This window comes from Staurois parvus, unplaced genomic scaffold (assembly GCF_062004578.1).
Source record: "Staurois parvus isolate SC_StPar_1 unplaced genomic scaffold, SC_StPar_1.0 ptg000438l, whole genome shotgun sequence".
Taxonomy (NCBI): domain Eukaryota; kingdom Metazoa; phylum Chordata; class Amphibia; order Anura; family Ranidae; genus Staurois; species Staurois parvus.
The window spans coordinates 3,024,885-3,044,743 of NW_028318234.1; the positions used below are offsets into that span (position 1 = coordinate 3,024,885).

Genomic DNA, 19,859 nt, shown 5'->3' on the forward strand with positions numbered 1-19,859 from the left:
AGTGTTTGCAGATAACACCAGGCTATAATAATGTCCTTACAAGATATCTCCAACTTACAAGCCGACCTCAATGCACTGTTTAATTGGGCAACTATGTGGCAAATGAGGTTTAATGTTGATAAATGGAAAGTTATGCACTTGGGAGCTAAAAGCACGTATGTGCCGTACATTTTAGTTGGGGTACAACTGGGGGAATCAATGGTGGATAAGAATCTGGGTGTTCTGGTAGACCATAAGCTTAATAATAGCATGCAATGCCAATTTGAGCAAAATCCTTTTTTGTATTAAGAGAGGTATAAACTCCAGAGAGAAATACATCATTCAGCTATGAGGAAAGATTAAAGAAACTGATTTTTTTTTCTCTCTCTTGAGAAGAGGTTATTAAGGGGGGATATGATCAACATGTATAAATACATCAGTGGTTCATATAGTGAACTCAGTGTAGAGTTATTCACTCTGAGGTCATCACAGAGGACAAGGGGGCACTCTTTACGTCTGGAGGAAAAAAGATTTAACCTCCAAATACGGAAAGGTTTCTTCACAGTAAGAGCTGTGAAAATATGCAATAGACTTTCTCAAGAGCTGGTTCTGGCCAGCTCAGTACATTGTTTTAAAAAAAGGCCTGGATTATTTTCTAAATGCATAAAATATAACTGAATACTAATATCTATACAGTAAGCATTAGCTTCTGGAGTAGTTGATCCAGGGAATATTTGATTGCCTCCTTTGGAATCAGGAAGAATTGTTTTCCACTACTGGAGCAAATTGGGTCATGCTTTATTGGTTTTTTTGTGTTCCTCTGGATCAGCTGTGGGTATAGGATTGTGTACAGTATAGAAAGGTTTTACTATTTGTGTGTGTGTTGTTTTTTCTATTGGAACTTTGGAACTTGTGTCTTATTTCAACAAGACTAACTATGTAAGTGTTAAAGTGTATGCAAACCTTTACAGTAAAAAGGCTCTATGATTAAGCCTTGTGGGAGGGTGAAACGCATCAGAGAGCATGGCTTGGGAGGAGACAGACTGAAGCTGCTCCCTTACTTACAAATCGGGCTGTATTTGGTGTACAGCATGTCACGGACGCACGATCGCCACCCTCAACATGCGACAACCACATGACCGCGACCACCAATACGTCACGCCCGCGGCGTCAGACCCCAGACCTTCTCACCAAACTCATGACCAAAGGACCGGCCGATCTAAAACCGCTATGTGACGTGCGTAACAACGCCACACTCAGCTGCGCCCTGCACAACGATTGTCCAGCTAATGGAACGCAATCGACGCACCAGCAGCTTGAATGCGCTTGTTACTGGGTCAGGTTAATTACGCAACTAACCCTTCACTGCCACCACCCCTTTTTGTACAGAGAAAGGGGAAACTCTCTTTCAAATATACACTATAATGATTGAAATAAAGGTCTGTACAACACAGTCCGCAGGCCCGTTATACAGAGATTAAAACAAACAGTAGCGTCTCTTCAAAGGCAGGAATTCGTGAATTGCAAGTAAGTGCTTAGAAACAGTTTAACACTTTCAGAAAGAAAGATTTATTACTAAAAGAGTCAAACAGGTGCAATAAAATATTTACAAATAAAATGTAACTAAGATATATATTTATATATACATAGAAAACAGCACAGCACAGCAAAGAGATAACAGGGAGAAGTTAAAAGGTTAAGTTGCTTGCCATGTTCAGCCTTAAGGTAAGCAGATCCAAGTTGCAGAGCGAAGGGTCTTTGATCTCCTGCTGTTACGATGTTAAAATTGGGAGATGTGTTTAGCTTAACTTTTTAGGCTTGCCAGCCTGTCTTTTAAAGTCCCCCAGCAGGGGGGGTGGCTCTGAGTAACTGGCCAATACCCTGTTTTGGGCAGGATCATTGGATGGGCTCTGCATTAAAACTGACAGCTTCATAATCCATGATATGAAACATAGGTGACAGCTGACCTGAGGAATGTTCATCTAACTTCTGTCACCTGGCTGGTAGGTTTTATGAGTTTCCAACTTCTTTCAAGTCCCGGGAGGGGGGGAAACTACCTTATCTTGGTTAGGAGGTGTGAGTTTACACAGGCCTTGGGACAGAGAGTCTGCTGTCTCTATGGGGGGGGGGGGCTTTGTAGCTCTGGGACCCCTGCTGTTCCAGCCTGCCAGCAACTTTTAACACAATCGCAAAATGCACCCGAAAAATGCATCAACTGCAACCTGCATAGATGTGAACTAGGCCTAAGTTTGTCATTATAATTTTTTTTCATTAAATGGTTAACTGTTGAATGTCTTATTTTGTCATTAATTGTTATGTCATGGCGTTTTATGGTCCTGGGCTAACAAATATAATTTAAATTTGTTTTTAATCAAACAAATTATCCACATTAATATTCATATTTTCATTTTAAGCCAGTAGAGGCTCTTGGCTTGTTTTCTAGAGCAGTGTTTCTCACCCTTTTTTCAGTGAAGACACCCTTTAAAATTATGAACAGTCTTGAGGCACCCCATTCTAATAGTAAATACACTTTTGCACACTGGTACTGACTAATATTCCAATGTTTCTCTTAGTTTTTCTCCATCACTGAGCTAATGTGACCCCAGCACTGACGGAGAGGAGCAGGAGAGGGTCAAACCAGGATTCTGTGCAGGCAGCTGACATCCTCCTTATCAACTGATGAGATCATTGGTTGTCAGGATGCCGGCAACTAGAAGGTCGTAATGGCGCACAATGAAAACCTGTGGCTTTGTGTTAAGGACCGACTGGCAGTAGCCTCTAGCGACCCACAGGCTGGAATCCCTCAGGGCGCGGAATCTAAGCCTCAGTCTGCTGTTTCACCAGAGCCCCTGATGGTGGGGATGGACTTGAAGCAGCCTGAGACCAGGTCGCGACCCTCGAGTTCAACCAGCTGTGGTAGAGGTGGATTTGCCAATGGTAGGTAACAAGTGACAGCCAGATGTGAAGAGGTAGTGTGTAACGTAGTCAGACAGGCCAGGTCGGTAACAGCGGAGGCAGATGGTACAGATCAGCAGGCAAAAGGATAAATGGGTTACAGGCCAGGTTCAGCAACAGGAGGTCAGGTAAATAGGAGAAAGCAGAAGAATGGTCAGACAAGCCAGGGATCAGGGCAGGAGAGAGTCACGATAATCCGGGTCAGGCAGGTTCAGCAACAAAGGCAATCTCAGGTACTAGGAACAGGAGCACAGGAATAAGACCATACGGCAATGTGAGCATTGCAAGAGCTGGTTTAAATAGCCCGCCCCGGCGCTGACAGGCACGCCTGGGTCCTAGTGCCTGCCAGTGCCGTCATTGGTGACAGGCGCGCCTGGGTCCTAGTGCCCGCCTTCCTCTATGTTTTGTCGGGATCCTACGCATGTGCAGATTCATGCGTCGTGGCGATCTTCTCGTTCCCTGACACTTTGTATAACTAAAAGACAGGCTTGTTCTACCCATTGGCTTGTATACAAGTTTTGGGCAATTTTTAGATATTTTGCCAAGGCACCCCTGAAGAAACGTCAAGGTATCCCAGGGTGCCTGGGCACCCTGGTTGAGAAAGGCTGTTCTAGAGAAAGAGTCTCTGAAGGCATACTTTCCATTGTGCTGTTTCTTTAAAATACGAAACATAACTTTCTTACACTACACTGTTATAAAAGTACACTTTAATTAAACAAAAAATGATTTTATATACTTAATATAATATTTATAAAGGAGAATGGATATCGTTACTAGCCCCCAATAAACATTGCAGTGTTTAACCATACTCCAGTCCATTCATAAAATGCAGACCATTGTGTGGAACCCTCTATGATAAGTGGAGGGCCTGGTCAGATGACATTTTATTTTACTTTCACGTTCATGAAAATTAATTGATTTTTACTTGCTTTAGAGTCTCAAAGCAAGTTAAATGTTGGGCACATTTGTAAAGCAAAGCATTTTTTTCAAAAGCAGCTGTATGGCTTCATTAAAGTATATGTAAATCCTCACCTGGTAAAACAACCCATACAGTTTAAAGTAGAAATGAAACATTTGTATACAGATATAAAAAACATTATAAATACCTTTCTCCCCTTATTATATTTTTAAGTAATCACATACCCTCCTTTCTCAGCTGCATAGTGAGGAGAGGGTGGAGAAACAGCAGTAGATAGATCTGAGGGGGGGGGGGTGCAGGGCAAGTCTGATCATTGGACAAGTCTGATCTCCTGCTTAGTGTGGTCCAGGGGCAGACTGACAACTCATGGGGTCCCCGGGCAATAGGGGATCATGGGGACCCTGTGTCCTTGCCCAAACTCAAAAAAGCCTATGAAAAAGGTACCAGGGGCATCTCATGGGGCCCCCTACTGACCCCGGGCCCTCGGGCAGTGCCCGAGTTTCCAAATGGTCAGTCCGCCCCTGGTGTGGTCAGTTTTAATAGGAAAGCAGAGGGACTGGCAGAAACACCAATAATTTCATACAAAAAAGCTATACAAATTGAACAGGTTACTTTTTCATACAAGTACATGGTTCATCAGGCACATATCAGGAATATGAAATTTTGGGTTTGCAAATTCTTTAAGATCATACCACTGCTCTGTAAATGGATGTAGATATCATATGCAGACTGAAGGAGTCATCATATCAAATATAAGTCTTCAGCCTACAGATGAACATTGTCTTCTTCAGGCAGCAGTAGCATCTGCAGTACCATCAGGTTTATAATTATCCAGTATTAAAGAAATAATACATTTGTGTAAAAAAAAAAAAAAAAAAGTAAAGAAAATTACATTTTTTGCCAGAGTGTAATTAAAAACAGAGCAGATATTTATTATTTTCTATATTATATAAAATAGAAAACTGTATGTGTCTTATATTAAGTATTAATATAATTTATATAAATTATAATAAAAAAAGTAAAGAAGATTATATTTTTTGCCAGACTATAATTAAAAACAGAGCAGATATTTATTATTTTCTATATTGTACAAAATAGAAAACTGTATGTGTCTTATATTAAGTATTATTAATATAATTTATATAAATTATAATAAAAAAAAGTAAAGAAAATTATATTTTTTTGCCAGACTATAATTAAAAACAGAGCAGATATTTATTATTTTCTATATTGTACAAAATAGAAAACTGTATGTGTCTTATATTAACTATTATTAATATAATTTATTCTTAATGTAATTTATTATTTTAATATATTAACATAGTTATGTAAATTAGTCATAGAGATATTGTCAAGTAAACCGACACATGCTGACGCTGCTAAATTTGGGTAGGGCAACTAGACATCAATAAAAGGGTTAAAGAGGCACTTCACTCACCCCTTAAATTTTTAATTTTTATCCCATTTCATCCTGTCCACTGGGTTGCCTTAAAAAAACATACTCACCTACCCTGTAATTCCAGCATTGTCTGCTGCAGTCTGTCACTGCACCGCTGCACGTTGGGTCCTGCACTGCTATCTCCCTCCCTGTATCATCAGGGGGCCAGCAAAAAGGCAGCTGGCCCCCTAATGATGTAGAAAGGGAAAGAGGGGTGCGGGACCCAATGTGCAGCTCTACGTGCTGCTGTGCATGCACAGTGTGCTGGATAATTCCAAGCACATAGTAGTGTGACATTTATTGCCCAAAGCCTGAGATGTGTGACATGGATATTCCAGGAGACTGTGGGCAGCTGGGGCCAAAGCATCCTTGCCTAGGTAAAAAGGGGCAGCAGCATCAGAGGATTTAGTAAAAAAAAAAATAGTATTTGATAAAATAAAAAAAACATATGGTAAAGGAGGTGGTAAATAAGACCGAAAGTCCGCTATAACAACATAAATTAAAATTGACCCCTAACTATGCTGGTGATTGGTCAACAGTTACAGCTCATTCGACCAATAAGTGTGACAGTTTGCTCTGCAGTTAGAGTTAAGCATCTTAAAGTGTAAATTTTATTTCAGTTTTGAGTGGAGCGTGAAAGAGCCAGAACCTGCATCAGAATTTTATTGCTGTCTGGGCAATCTCCAAAAAGGATTCATAGACACTAATGAAGACCCAACAGAGGTTCTAACCCCCCATACTCTATCCAAAACTGAAAATAAAAAGTTTTGTCTGTAATTCTACTTTATGAATGAAGTTGTGTGTATAGCTGTCAGTCTTCCTTCTGTTGCTTGTGCTAGACATGATTGTTCCTGGAAAGCTAATCTGTATATGGTCAGTGTAACTTCTCCTTGTGGTTTGGCAACTTATCATGGTGTATTTGTTGTCAAATTCGTTAAGGACACAAAAAATTATCTTTCAGCTTGCTTTACATTAGTAGTGCCGAGTCCGTAAGCATCCAACGCCTGGCCTCAGGCTGCTCTGCCGCATTAAATTCAGTGATACAAATCTTCCTAGTACAATGACAAACTGCAAGTGGAACTGTAAGAACTAGAGTCATCATTTGCAAGCGGTTTATAGCTGGAAAACAGATTTTTCATCCCCCCGGGCATTTCAAATTAACTGGAAGTAATCTATTGGGAAAGTTTTGCACTTAAGAAGTAATCAATCAGCTGTTCCTTAGTGATGATGGCCTCCTATCTTATCTCTAAGAGTTGCCATGTGTATCTCTAGGCAAAACTGTTTTTTTGGTGTGTGGAAAGGTTTAAGTGGTTGTAAACCTCAGACATGAAATATAAACAAAGCATATCATATTTATAGTTGTACTTGTCTCAAACCAGAGCAATAAGTGTCATTTCTGTCTGATGCTGCTATCAGCATGAAACACTTTTGACAAGTTTTTCTGACACCAAGAGAAAAATGGTGACAGGGAAGGGACCTCCAACAGATTGACAGCCTCAGCTCTGTTTCTGTGAGCTGTGTGGAGGGAGTTGTCTCTTCCCTCCAATCAGTTCACAGAGCTCTCTTCACTGAGCTCTACAGAGTGTAACTTCATCTTTCTGCCCCGTTTTTTCTGAACTCTCAGACAAGATCTTATATTCAGTACTTTGATCAGATATAGAGAAGACTGCAGATAAACAGGTACAAAGTATGTATTTGTTTAATCTCTGTGTATCACCTGAGGCCAGTCACTTCACTTGGTATATGTAAGGGTTTAAAGCCACTTTAAACCTCATGTCAGGTTTCTATTGCTGTGTCCCCATGGTGGAAATTTACCCCTTTATTTGTGCATTATCACCAAGCAAGAAAGTGAGGGGAAATCAAAAAGTTTAGAATTGCCCCTAGAACAAGTGGTAAGAAGTAATCTTCTAATGGGGACACCTGTGCCGGAAACACACTTCAATAGCAAAGAGAATACTAGTACCTAGATATCTGAGGTTTAAATAAGACAGATTTTACCTGGATTCTCCCTGTCTATTCTTTGGCTTTATTCTGAAACGCCTAATTTCATAGATTTGAGGTTGTGGCAAATGTAGGGGTGTACTTATTAGCACAATGAATGCCATAAATTGTGAGCATTGTCTATTATCAGATGGCACCTTAAGGTGTTACTAAACCTATGACCCTGCCTTCGCTATATCCTGTCTTCCACAGTACACAGAACATGGAATTGCAATTATTTTAGTAAATTTAAACTGCTAAATATCTTTTCTCATCAGCAGCATACAGTAAGGAACAGAAGTGTTTGAACACCTTGCGATTTTGCAAGTTCTCCCACTTAGAAATCATGGAATCATGAAAAAACATTCAGGAAATCACATTGTATGATTTTTAAAGAATTTATTTGTCTTGCACTGCTGAACATAAGTATTTGAACACCTAAGAAACAGCAAGAATTCTGGCTCTCAAAGACCTGTTACTGTGCCTTTAAAAAGTCCACCTCTACTCCACTCATTAATCTAACTTAGTAGCACCTGTCTGAGCTCTTTAAAGACACCGGTCCACCCCACAGTCAGTCAGACGCCAACTACTACCATGGGCAAGACTAAAGAGCTGTCAAAAGACACCAGAGACAAAATTGTGGACCTCCACAAGGCTGGAAAGGGCTACGGGCAATTTCCAAGGAGCTTGGTGAAAATAGATCAACCGTTGGAGCAATTGTTCGAAAATGTCAGAGGCTAAAGACGACTGTCAGTCTCCCTCGGTCTGGGGCACCATGCAAGATCTCACCTCGTAGGGTATCACTGATGATAAGAAAGGTGAGGAATCAGCCCAGAACTACAAGGGAGGAGCTGGTCAATGACATGAAGAGAGCTGGGACCACAGTTTCAAAGGTCACTGTCTGTAGAACACTACGCCGTCTTTGTTTCAAATCATGCATTGCACGGAAGGTTCCCCTGCTCAAGTCATCACATGTCCAGGCCCGTCTGAAGTTTGCCAATGACCATCTGGATGATCCAGAGGAGGCATGGGAGAAAGTCATGTGGTCAGATGAGACCAAAGTAGAACTTTTTGGTCTAAACTTCACTCGTCGTCTTTGGAGGAAAAAGAAGGATGAGTTGCATCCTAAGAACACCATCCCTACTGTGAAGCATGGGGGTGGTAACATCATGCTTTGGGGGTGCTGTTCTGTGAAGGGGATAGGACGACTGCACTGTATTAAGGAGAGGATGAATGGGGCCATTTATTGTGAGATTTTGAGCAACAACCTCCTTCCCTCAGTCAGAGCATTGAAGATGGGTCGTGGCTGGGTCTTCCAACATGACAACGACCCGAAGCACACAGCCAGGATAACCAAGGAATGGCTCTGTAAGAAGCATATCAAGGTTCTGGAGTGGCCTAACCAGTCTCCAGACCTAAATCCAATAGAACATTTTTGGAGGGAGCTGAAACTCTGTGTTGCTCAGCGACAGCCCCGAAACCTGACAGATCTAGAGGAGATCTGTGTGGAGAAGTGAGCCAAAATCCCTGTTGCAGTGTGTGCAAACCTGGTCAAGAACTACAGGAAACGTTTGACTTCTGTAATTGCAAACAAAGGCTTCTGTACCAAATATTAACACTGATTTTCTCAGGTGTTCAAATACTTATGTTCAGCAGTGCAAGACAAATAAATTCTTTAAAAATCATACAATGTGATTTCCTGATTTTTTTTTTAATTCTGTCTCTCAGAGTGGGAATGCACCTACAATGTGAATTTCAGACCCCTCCATGATTTCTAAGTGGGAGAACTTGCAAAATAACAGGGTATTCAAATACTTCTGTTCCTCACTGTATAGCAGTCTTGTGACTATAAGTGTCTGGACGAGCACTGGCTAACCTTGTATTAGGAGTTTTCATTCTCCTCTGACTGTCCTATGATAATGCATGTCCCCTGACCCTCTGTCCAGACAGCGCTGATTGGCCCTGTGCCAATAACATGCACCCTCACACAAAAAAAAACAACTCTAGCAATACACACCAAACAGAGCATGTGCAGACTTGCCACTGCTGCTCTGTACTATGGCAGAAGGACTGGGGACATTACAAGAAGGGGAGGATCAGAGAAGACAGGATCAAACATTCTTTCTACATGCATAAGATTAACCCCTTAAGTTCCACAGTGAGTACAACAAGCATGTTTTACTGCATATACAGACTGATTTTACCGTTGTGAGCTTAGTAACTCTTTAAGAAAGTAGAGGCAGCATGGTCTGTGAAATACATATTAGGGGGTATTTACAGTACATATGACCATAGGATATATGTACTTATGAATGTCAATTATACTTTGAGTAAATTAGGCTTTTTAGTGGTTGGTCTTTATAATGATGCAATGAAATACATGCACAATTGTATTGTCTTTAACCACTTGAACTCCTGAGGATTTACCCCCCTTAATGACCAGGCCTTTTTTTGCTGTTTGGCGCTGCACTAATTCAACTGATAATTGCGCTGTACCCAAACAAAATTTCCGTCCTTTTTTTCACACAAATAGAGCTTTCTTTTGGTGGTATATGATCACCTGTGCGCTTTTTATTTTTTGCGCTATAAACAAAAAAAACAAATTTACAGGTACCTAGTGCGACTAACGGGAAAAAGAGCGCCTGGCTGTCAGGGACTGCTTGAACCACTACAAAAAAATTTACCGACAAGTGCTAACAGAGATCAGGCCTGATTCTGTGAACACTGCGGTTTTTTTTGTAATGTATCAAGTGACAGTTATCTACTGACACTGCACTTGCTGGGGGAGAAGGGGGGAGGTGGGCATAGGGGCTAAACGCAGGTTCTGGCAGGTGTCGGGACTGATCCCGCTAACGCTGCATTTTTGGGGATACTATAGTAATGTGAACACTGGTACAGTGCTGATCTGATCAAAGATATTGATCCAATCAGACACTATACTAGCAATGAAGGTTTAGCGTGCAAGTGAGCGTGTTCCTGGCAATCAAGGGGTCAAATGTGATTAATGGTGTACTAGCGGCAATCTGACGCTATCTGGGAGGGGCGCTAACTGACGCTAACACTATCGGACCTCACCAGTGACACTAGTACAGTGATCAGTAAAAATCTGTTCATTGTAATCAATGACACTGGTGACAGGGCAGTGAAGGGGTTAACGGGGGGGGGGCAATCAAGGGGTTAAATGGGATTACTGGCGTACTAGCGGGCAAACTGGCGCTATCTGGGAGGGGCGCTAACACTATTGGAAGTCGCCAGCGACACCGATACAGTGATCAGTAAAAATCTGTTCACTGTGATCAATGACACTGGTGACAGGGCAGTGAAGGAGTTAACTGGGGGGGGCGATCAGGGGGTTAAATGTGACCTAGGTGTGTTCTAATTGTAAATGGGCAGTGTTTTACTCACATTTACTGTGTCTTCTTCTCTCTCTGGGATGGAATGTGTCCAGGCAGAGAAGAATGACATCATATCCTGTCCTGTGTAAATGTCAACACAGGACAGGATAGGACTGGGACTGTTCATCCGATTTCAGCCGGACATCACTGGCTGAAACCGAATGATTGATCCCTCAGGGATCAAATGGTAACAGCTGTGGGTTGGCGGGGGCGCGCGAGCGCCCCCCCCCTGCCCGCAAAAACCTGGGAGCGTGGAGCACGTTTAAAAACGTGCGTTTGCGCAGCCGTGCCACCCTGCCGCTGTTTTAATACAGTGGCTGGACAGGAAGAGGTTAAACAACGTCATAATTAGTTATCACAGCGCTTTCTTGCATCTCCCATGCAGAACTCCTGTCCCAACAGACATCTCTTTTTTTTCCCTCATGTGAACCAAAGAGTATGAAGTCATGGGTCTCTTATGTCTGGTCCCGACGCTGCTTTCCTTGTCTCCATCCTCCCATAAATTGCCAGACATGTCAGACCAGAGACATAGCTACAGCATAGTACTAATTGTCTATGTATTATTTATGCAATATTTATTTATTTTATTCATTTTTCCTATTTTCAGGTATTGGGAGGCTATTAAGAAATGGGATGAAGGGATACAATTAACACCAGAGGATGCCACATTATATGAGATGAAATCACAGGTAAGACTGTGCAAAATGTCCTTGATGTTAAAATTTAATTACGGAAAAAATTTAAAATGACATATAAGCTGCAGTCTGTTACTAGCATTAACACAGCAGTCTTTGTTTTGTGTCTCATCCATGGAGGGACACAGGAACTTTGAAACCTTAGGTTTATACTGCCGGCAAACAGACAATTAGCAGGCTAGCCCTGGGTATAATCCATCCTAGCACCATCAGTTTTTGCTAGTGTTCTAGGAAGATGCATTTCATTTTTTTCAGCTCAACTCATTCAAGACACATCCTGTAATTTCTTCTAGAAGATTGAAGTAATTGTAGTTGTATTAGTGCAATTGCAGCAAAAACAACTGAGTACTGTCTGTGTTTCCTCTTTTTTTTTATATGTATTAATATTTAACCACCACCCGTCCGGCCGTTGTATGTAAACGGCCGGACGGTGGCAGTGCAGGGTCGGGTGGTCCTTTATAAACGGCCTCCCCACCCCCTGCTTTTGCGCGCTCCCTGGGAGCGTTCAGCACCTCGATCCGGTGCCCGCTGTGTCCTCCGGACACAGTGGAACACCGATCATTGGACGGGACCTCTGTGCGAGGTCCCGATCATGTGATCACTGATTGGCCAATTAGTGATCACATGCAGAGTAGTAAGCAAGATGTCACTTCTAACATCATTGCATACTACGTGTGAAATCTGTGAATGATCACAGAGGTCACATGGTACAAGGCTATTCACTACAGCCTTGTACCATGTGACAAGCTGTGACCAATCACAGCTCGCACAGTAGTTCTCAATGGCTTCAAGAATGCAGCCAGAGAGAAGGAGAAATGATTGCTTTTACAGCCTTTATAGGTGTAAAAGCAATCAGTGTAAAAAAAAAAAAAATCTTCATCACCCAGCACAAGTAGTACAGTATCACCATGGTGGGTGACAGGATGTAAAAAAAAAAAAAATGTTAAAAAAATTATAATTTTTGGTTATAAACTAATTTGGGTTATTTTTGTTTACTGAAAAGATAACTGAATACATTTTGGCCAAGATTTATGATGAAATATTATTTATTTGCAAAATTTTAAAAGAAAAACACTTTTTTTTCAAAATATTTTGACTTTTTCATTTACATAGCAAAAAAATAAAAATCCCAGTGGTGAATAAATACCACCAAAATAAAGCTTTTTCTGTCTCAAAAAAATGCTAAAAAATTCATATGGGCACAGTATTGCATGACCATGCAATTGTCATTCAAAGTGTGATTGGCCTGGACAGGAAGGGGGTAAAAGTGTCTGGACTTGAAGTGGTTAAATTTTAGGGGCACTTTTTTTTAGGTATCCCCTACTTCTTGGTCCAAGAAGTGCTCCCTCTTCATTCTAGAATGTTCGTCCTATAGCTGTAGGTGATCTCCCCACCTTCTTTACAGATAGCCGATGGAGTTGTCTTCAGCCTTGTCTTCGAGTCCCTCACTGCAACCTTACCCCACTGACCTGGACATTGCAGGTTGAGACTAGAAGTGACCCTCAGCCACTGGGTTCCACTTGAGTGCTTTCTAGATTGGTTCTTTTTTTTTCTATGTAATTCCTTTATTTAGCAAAGGTTGGAATACAAAGATTGACCTGGTACAAACAGTCACAGTGTCAATACAATATCATATGTAAGAGACATTAACCGAAATAAAACAAAACATGTCAATACTGGAGTGTAGCAATGAACATTCACTGAGACTGGTATTACAGGTATTGATATCCAGTAGAGAACCTCTAAATGAGGAGTAGCATATTATAAGCTCATCATCCAGTTATTCCATAAAACTAAATAGAGTGATGCTTCAGGAAACTGAAAATAAGGAGGGGGGAAGACATTTGACAACAAGTGGAGAAATAGCATGGTGGGCTAACTTGTAAGGGAGCGGTTGTCCCTAGAGAGACAGAGAATGGATTGAGAGGGATAGGAGGAACGGGAGGAGGTGAAGTTGATTGGATTAAGTATTAGAGCGAAAACAAAGTGGGAGAGAAGGAAGGATAGAGAGAGGAGATGAAAAGACAGAGCCAGGGGAGAAGGGTAGGGGAGGAAAGAAAGGGTCAAGAGGTCGCAAGGTCACCCCTATCCCAGGTAAGGGCTTTGTTGGGGCAAGAAATCACAAAGGGTTGGATAGCTCATTGAGATAGGCGTCAGTATACACAAAATAGTTTTGGGGTCTCCAAGATTCGGTGAACAATTTCTTCATATTGCATAACATGGCTGTAAGGTCTTCCATGTTCCAGAGTTCGTTAACGTTAGAAAACCAGAGAGTTTTAGTCAGAAGGGCTACATCTCTCCAGTTGAGTAGAATACAGGCCTTTGCAAAAGGCAAAATAAAAGTATTGTAAGAAAGGTTTTGTATTTTTTGATAGGTCTCTTCATCAAGTGCAACAGACTTCTAGGTTGTCATGTAGGTTAACAGTGGTGAGTTGTTTAATGACAGTGGTCACGTCCTGCCAGAATGGCTGGATTTTCTGACATTTCCAAAAAATGTGGAGTATGGTCCCACCTTCGGCGCCGAAATGCCATCACAAGCTGGGGATCTGGGTTCTATATTGGTTCTGGTTGTTAGCACAGAGCCTGTGAACAAACCTAATATTTTTTACATCCTGAACTGCAGGCCCAACAGAGGAATGTTACGATCAGCCTTGTAAAGTGAGACTCACCTATTTACCTGACTAAGTTTCCCTGGAACCCATGGTCACCCTATCCTGCATTCTAGGCAACAGATATCTCCAATCCACCACCGTTTCTGACATTTGAAACTAGAGTGTCACTATCATACAAACACATAAATTGGTTTTCAGGCCTCTCCTCCTCTAAAAAGCCCCTGGCTTCTCTATTATTGTTCCCATTCCTGTTCTCTATTTATTAGCCCCCCCCCCCCCAATAATATCCCCTTACACAATACAGAACCAAATAAGTACTGCCTAGCCACCAGTTTCCTCTCTATCATCTAAATTCTACTGGGAGCTGCTTGTGAGATGAGTGACGAGTCCATCCAAAGCAATAAGGAAGAGGAGCCAAGTCAACTGAGCTGAGCTTAAATGCACTGCTATATGCTACAATAGTAAGACAGGCAATGGGGAAAACTAATGAGAGAACAGCACTACCACCGACCACTCAGGGAGTCTCCTCTGCATGAGAAATAGTCACATTACTGTTGTGGGTACAGGCTGGCAGCTAATTTGGTATTCAACTATTGACATTAATTATTTTTGTTTACCGGCCTGTCAGTGCAATATTGAATTACTGGTCAGTTGGCAACCCTAATTAGATCCCATCTATATAGTAGGTGAAGTCTCACTAGAGAGATACAGTGGTATTTACAAAGCAGCATTTTCAGATGATTCATGTAGCATTTGCTTCCTTGAATCCTTCTGCCCTAAGCTCAGGCATGCAGGTATGAGTGTGTGCTTAGATGAGAAAACCCCTCCTCCCATTCTGAAGGCATCTGAAATGTATGACATCGTTTGCCTAGGCATGTAAACCAGGAAGCAACAGAAGAAATGGAAAAAAAAAGTTTAAAACAAGTAATTATAATATACTTTCCTATCTACTTCTAATGCTAGCAGCATAAGGATTAGAAATAGTCAATGTTGACCGGAGAGTGAAGTTCTGCTTTAAATTTGATTTTATCAGCAGGTAGTTATTACAGAAATCCAGCCCTAGAAAACTCGGCAGTATTTTTTGTTTCTCTGGAATTGCAGCAAAAAAAAAATGGGAGATTTTTTTGACCTTTCACAGTTATAGTGAAATGCATTAAAGTTAATGAGGAAGTCAAAATGAAGATTGTTTCCAATTGACTTGAAATGTCTCTTAGGTTTACAGAAGCTCCTTTCAGTCATCTAGACCCTCATAAATCTTATTTAGTTTATTTTAAAACACAAATACAAAGAACACTAAATGAAGTGAATTAGATTGCACCAAATACACCCCCCCCCAAACCGCACTCTCTAAATAAGTAAAATAAGACTAGATCTATTTTTTCAGTAAATGTTTCCACTTTAGTGAAATTTTACTGTCTTCAGTCCACTCATCTCTAGTCCCTAGCAAATACTTTTTAGAAGTCAATGTTTTTTCAGTGTCAGCTCCATTGATGGGATTTGCCCGTTCAAGCTCCAGTATCTTCCCCTTCATCTGACCCATCTCAGCCTTCTGAATACTGGAATATTGAAAAAAATTGATTTAATGTAGAGCACATTGGTGGTGAGTTATGAGCTATGCTTTGGTGTTGTGACGAGGGAGGTGGAGGTATTTGGGAGAGGACTGGGGTCAGGTGCAGTGGTGAATGTGGGAGTTGATGAGGTGCAGGTTCAGGAGAAGGAAGATGGGGGTCATCTGTTGAGGTAGTCCGCTGTAACTCCAGATGAAGTCCTTCCAGCAGTAATGGTCCAGCAGGGGGAAGGAGGGGGTCAGTGGTGTGAGCCATCAGGCCACGTAGGTCAGAGTACCTGTGTTAACAACAGTAGCTGGGGGACAGTGAGGTTATGTGAGCTGATGCAACCAGAAATTAGAAGATTATGTCCCATTGCAACACAGACTCACCTGCTGCAGGTACCACTCTGGATGTGCTTAATACTGGATGTGGCTGTTATGGATTCATTGATACTACTACACATACATCGTAGGAACACTGTATTGTTCCTGTTGCTACTGTACATGTGCCAGGTATTACTACCTCTATAGTGGAGCTGGCTTTTAGTGACAATGTTGCTGATTTCCTCTGATCTACAGTGATCTTTGCAGATACCAGGAATCGGCTCCATGCACAGGAAGGCTCTTGTCACTATGACCTACTAAAGAGAGCTGCTAATAAGTTATTAACCATCAGAATTCCTGTGCTAGGAGCTGATTGCTGGTATATATGGCAATCAGTAAAGGTTAGAGGATATCAGCAGTGATCTCACAAAATGCTTGGTCCAGGTCCTGCTTCCAAAGCATGTGCAGTACAATCCTATAGACTTTAATAAGGTGGAATTTTCTTAAAACTTATGGAAATCACATGGCCTTCCATTTTGGTAAGCCTCTTATAAGTCCTCATAGTCCACACCTCACATGGCTGGGAGTGAAGATCAAAATATGAAAGCCCTCATCAGTGATGCCACTCCATTGCATTGCATACAAGTTAACTTGAGTTGTGATTAAGACACCAATTTCATCAAGAATGGGCTGCCAATCCATGGCAATGAAAAAAAACAGACCTGCACCTTCTGTTTTAATGCAGCTCACCAAACCACTGCAGAATCTTTTCAATACAGCAGCCATTTATAAGAGGTCCAAAATCCAAGTTATTTAAAATACAAAACTATTATTTATTACCCCTCCCTCCTAAACTATTGAACCTTCCTATTTATTATTTTCAAGATGTAGCCTCTACATCAGGCTGAAGCAGGGGCGGACTGACCATTTGGAAACTCGGGCACTGCCCGAGGGCCCGGGGTCAGTAGGGGGCCCCATGAGATACCCCTGGTACTTTTTTCATAGGCTTTTTTGAGTTTGGGCAAGGACACAGGGGCGCCATGATCCCCTAATGCCCGGGGCCCCCATGAGTTGTCAGTCCACCCCTGGGCTGAAGACTAAGAGGGAAACTGAACTGTAAATGAGCACCACAAATTGATAACACTGTTTAACTCATGTCTTATATTTCAAGCAAACCCACCTACCTTTCCATGTCTCCATGCTTTATTTTGATGAGAAAACGCCTTTAACCCCCCCAGCGTTTCTAGCTGGGACCACCTTGAGTAAGAGCAGAAGATTCATATAGCATTTACTTCCTGAAATCCCTCTACCCTTAGCTCAGGCATACATGCAGAATGGTGTGTTTAGGAAACCTTCCCATCCTCCAGATGAAGACTCCTGGGATGCATGATATCATTCTGGCCTAGGCCAGAAACCAGGAAAAAACTGAAGAAATGTAAAAAAAAAAAAAAAAAGTTAAAACAAGTCAATATAATATACCTTCCTATGTAATTACTAGTGCTAGCAGCATAGGGATTAAATATAGTTAATGTTGATTGAATTTGCATTTAGTTCTGCTTTAAACTACATTTTACATCCTGTATTCTTCTTTTACAATAAGGCTAAGATAAGTGGATAAATTGACTCCTGCTGGCTAAGCAGATATGCGGAATTGAAGCAATGAATTGAGTAGAGTAACTCTGTAGAGGCTGCATTAGGTCTCATAAAAGCTTTACTTAGGAAAAGCTAAAATAATATTGCAGAGACAGGATCAATGCTTTTGGCTTGAATCCATTTTTAAAAATGGTAAGATGCTTAAATTGATTCTCTGTATTAGATTACAGCAAACTACAAACATTTAACTTGAATAAGAGAGCAAAACAATGCTATTAACTCATCATCAGCAAAATTACATCATTGGCAGTCTCGTTAATTTTTTGGGGTGTCGTTCTTAAACAATTTGAGGGCATAGCAGGGCTGCATGCAGCCCAAAGACAACAGCATGTCTTGCCAAACCAATGCATGGGGTAGGTAGAGTTGGAAACTGTTGCAGAGATCTCCCCACCATAGTACCTGATAGATATAGGAAGCTGGTGGGTGAGCCAACCTTCATCCACCCACAATTGTGGAAAAATGCTTTATTAAAGGTTACATTGAAAAACATGAGATTGTAAAGTATGTCATGCTGCCAAAAGCAAACTATTTCCATGATAGAAAGATGCGGCTGCTGTGTGTGCTGTAATGATCTGTAATGGCATTAGCTACATGCAGTTAGCGTTCTCTGAGAGTAGTGTGGGTGACTTCCTTTCTGCTGCCAGAATTAAAGAGACTCGGTCTGAACGTTTCTGCTCCATTCAGGAGAAGCCTTGTATTTTTATCAGTGAATACAAGGATCCCTGCTTTGCTGAGTTGGAAATCACAACACCAGCTGCCCATCTCTCCACCTCTGCCAATCAGAGGAAATCTTGTATTAATTGTATTTAATTTAATTAATCCTGAAAGGTGGAGAAGTAAGCCTGACTCGCTATCTGGCAGTAGACGGGAAGTTGTCTGTACTGCTGCTGGAACACAGCGCTGCTTGTTGTATGTAGCTAATGCTACTACGGTACAATGCAGTGGCCACATTGTTCTGTAATGAAAATAGATCAATAGCTCGGCCATCAGCAAGGCATCTGATTTCTGCTCATTGGAGATCCCTAGCTCTAACTCAGCAGAAGATGTGTTGGACCTGTACAGAGAAACCACTGCTGCCACAAAGAGAAAGTGTTATTTTCTACAATATATTGGCAGAGAACAGACTTTCTATTGTGGCTACTTTCTATAAAAAAAAAATTCACTTCAAGACTTTGAACACCTTTTTGTTTTCATACGCATGGAATGTATTTAAACTGAAAATGTAATGGCAATTTTAATAGAAATGTACATGAAATATTACGTATTAAATGTTGGCATTCTTGTTTTGTGGCAGCAGGTGGCGCTTTAGGCTCCTTTTCACATTTTTTACAGGCTGCCAATTTGCCTCTTTACTGTAAATCCTGTTTACAGACCTCAATAGTTAAAGGTGACAATGTATGGGAGTGACACACATATGGGTGTGATGAAACACAAAATCAGTATGATTCTGCTTAATAAAAGTGGCCAAATCAATCGCTGTACTTGACTGGGAAATCAAACAATCAGTAGATTTTGATGTATTAGTATATGGCATGGGAGCCTTTCAGTTCTTAATAACACAGGTGTTTTACTTTGTGAACATCTCCATAGAGAGCTGTCATTCCTGATCTGTTTAAACCATGTAGGCTCCAACCTGGTTCCACCCCAATCCCCCAACTTTATTATCCATTGAGTCACTGACCTTGAATAAGCATGCAGGACAGGAGGTCTTACATAGACTGTGGAGTCAGTTCACTGAGAACAGAGATTACAGAGAAAACCCATAAAAACAAAAGGCCATTACACAAATATCGCCATGCTAGATACTGAATCCAGAACACCACTAAGCTACTGAGCTGCTTTTCCAGCCACAAAGGATTATAATAAATACATTAACTTAAAGCTGAACTCTCGGCAGATATAAAAGACACACATTAATCCAACTTTGTAATTACTGATGTGTCATTAAATATATTTTTAAATACAAGCAGTGTAAGTGCCTCATTTGATCTCTTTCAGTCCCTATACAGCGGGGCTGGAGTATAAGAAGTAGTACAAAGAACCAATCAGTTTGTCTGCTGACAAAAAGCATGCTAATTGGAGGAGAGAGCAGAGTGACAGAGAGATGAATTCATCGCTGTTCTGTTTCTCCTTTCGCTGTCCAGTTACAGGCTGGGACAGGCCCAGGATGACCTGGGCTCAGAATAAGTGGGTTGAATGAAGCTGGCAATCAGACTGAGGGCATAGTGACAGTAAAAAGTACTGCAGGGGACATTTTTTGATGGAAGATTATTTGCAACAAAAGTTGGTTTTGTTATTAAAACTTTTAATGTGCTATTCATTCTTTTCTTGTAATTTGGGATGAAGTTCTGTTTTAAAAT

The 19,859-nt window shown here is 41.2% G+C and overlaps 1 protein-coding gene across 1 annotated transcript in view; it reads left to right on the forward strand.

Moving 5' to 3' along the window:
- TTC33 (tetratricopeptide repeat domain 33) overlaps positions 1–19,859 on the forward strand; it is a 371,207-nt gene that overhangs the window by 201,979 nt on the left and 149,369 nt on the right. Inside the window, exon 3 of the mRNA XM_089687818.1 lies at positions 11,274–11,355. Coding sequence (XP_089543944.1) covers positions 11,274–11,355 — 82 coding nt within the window. The remainder of the gene's footprint in view (positions 1–11,273; positions 11,356–19,859) is intronic.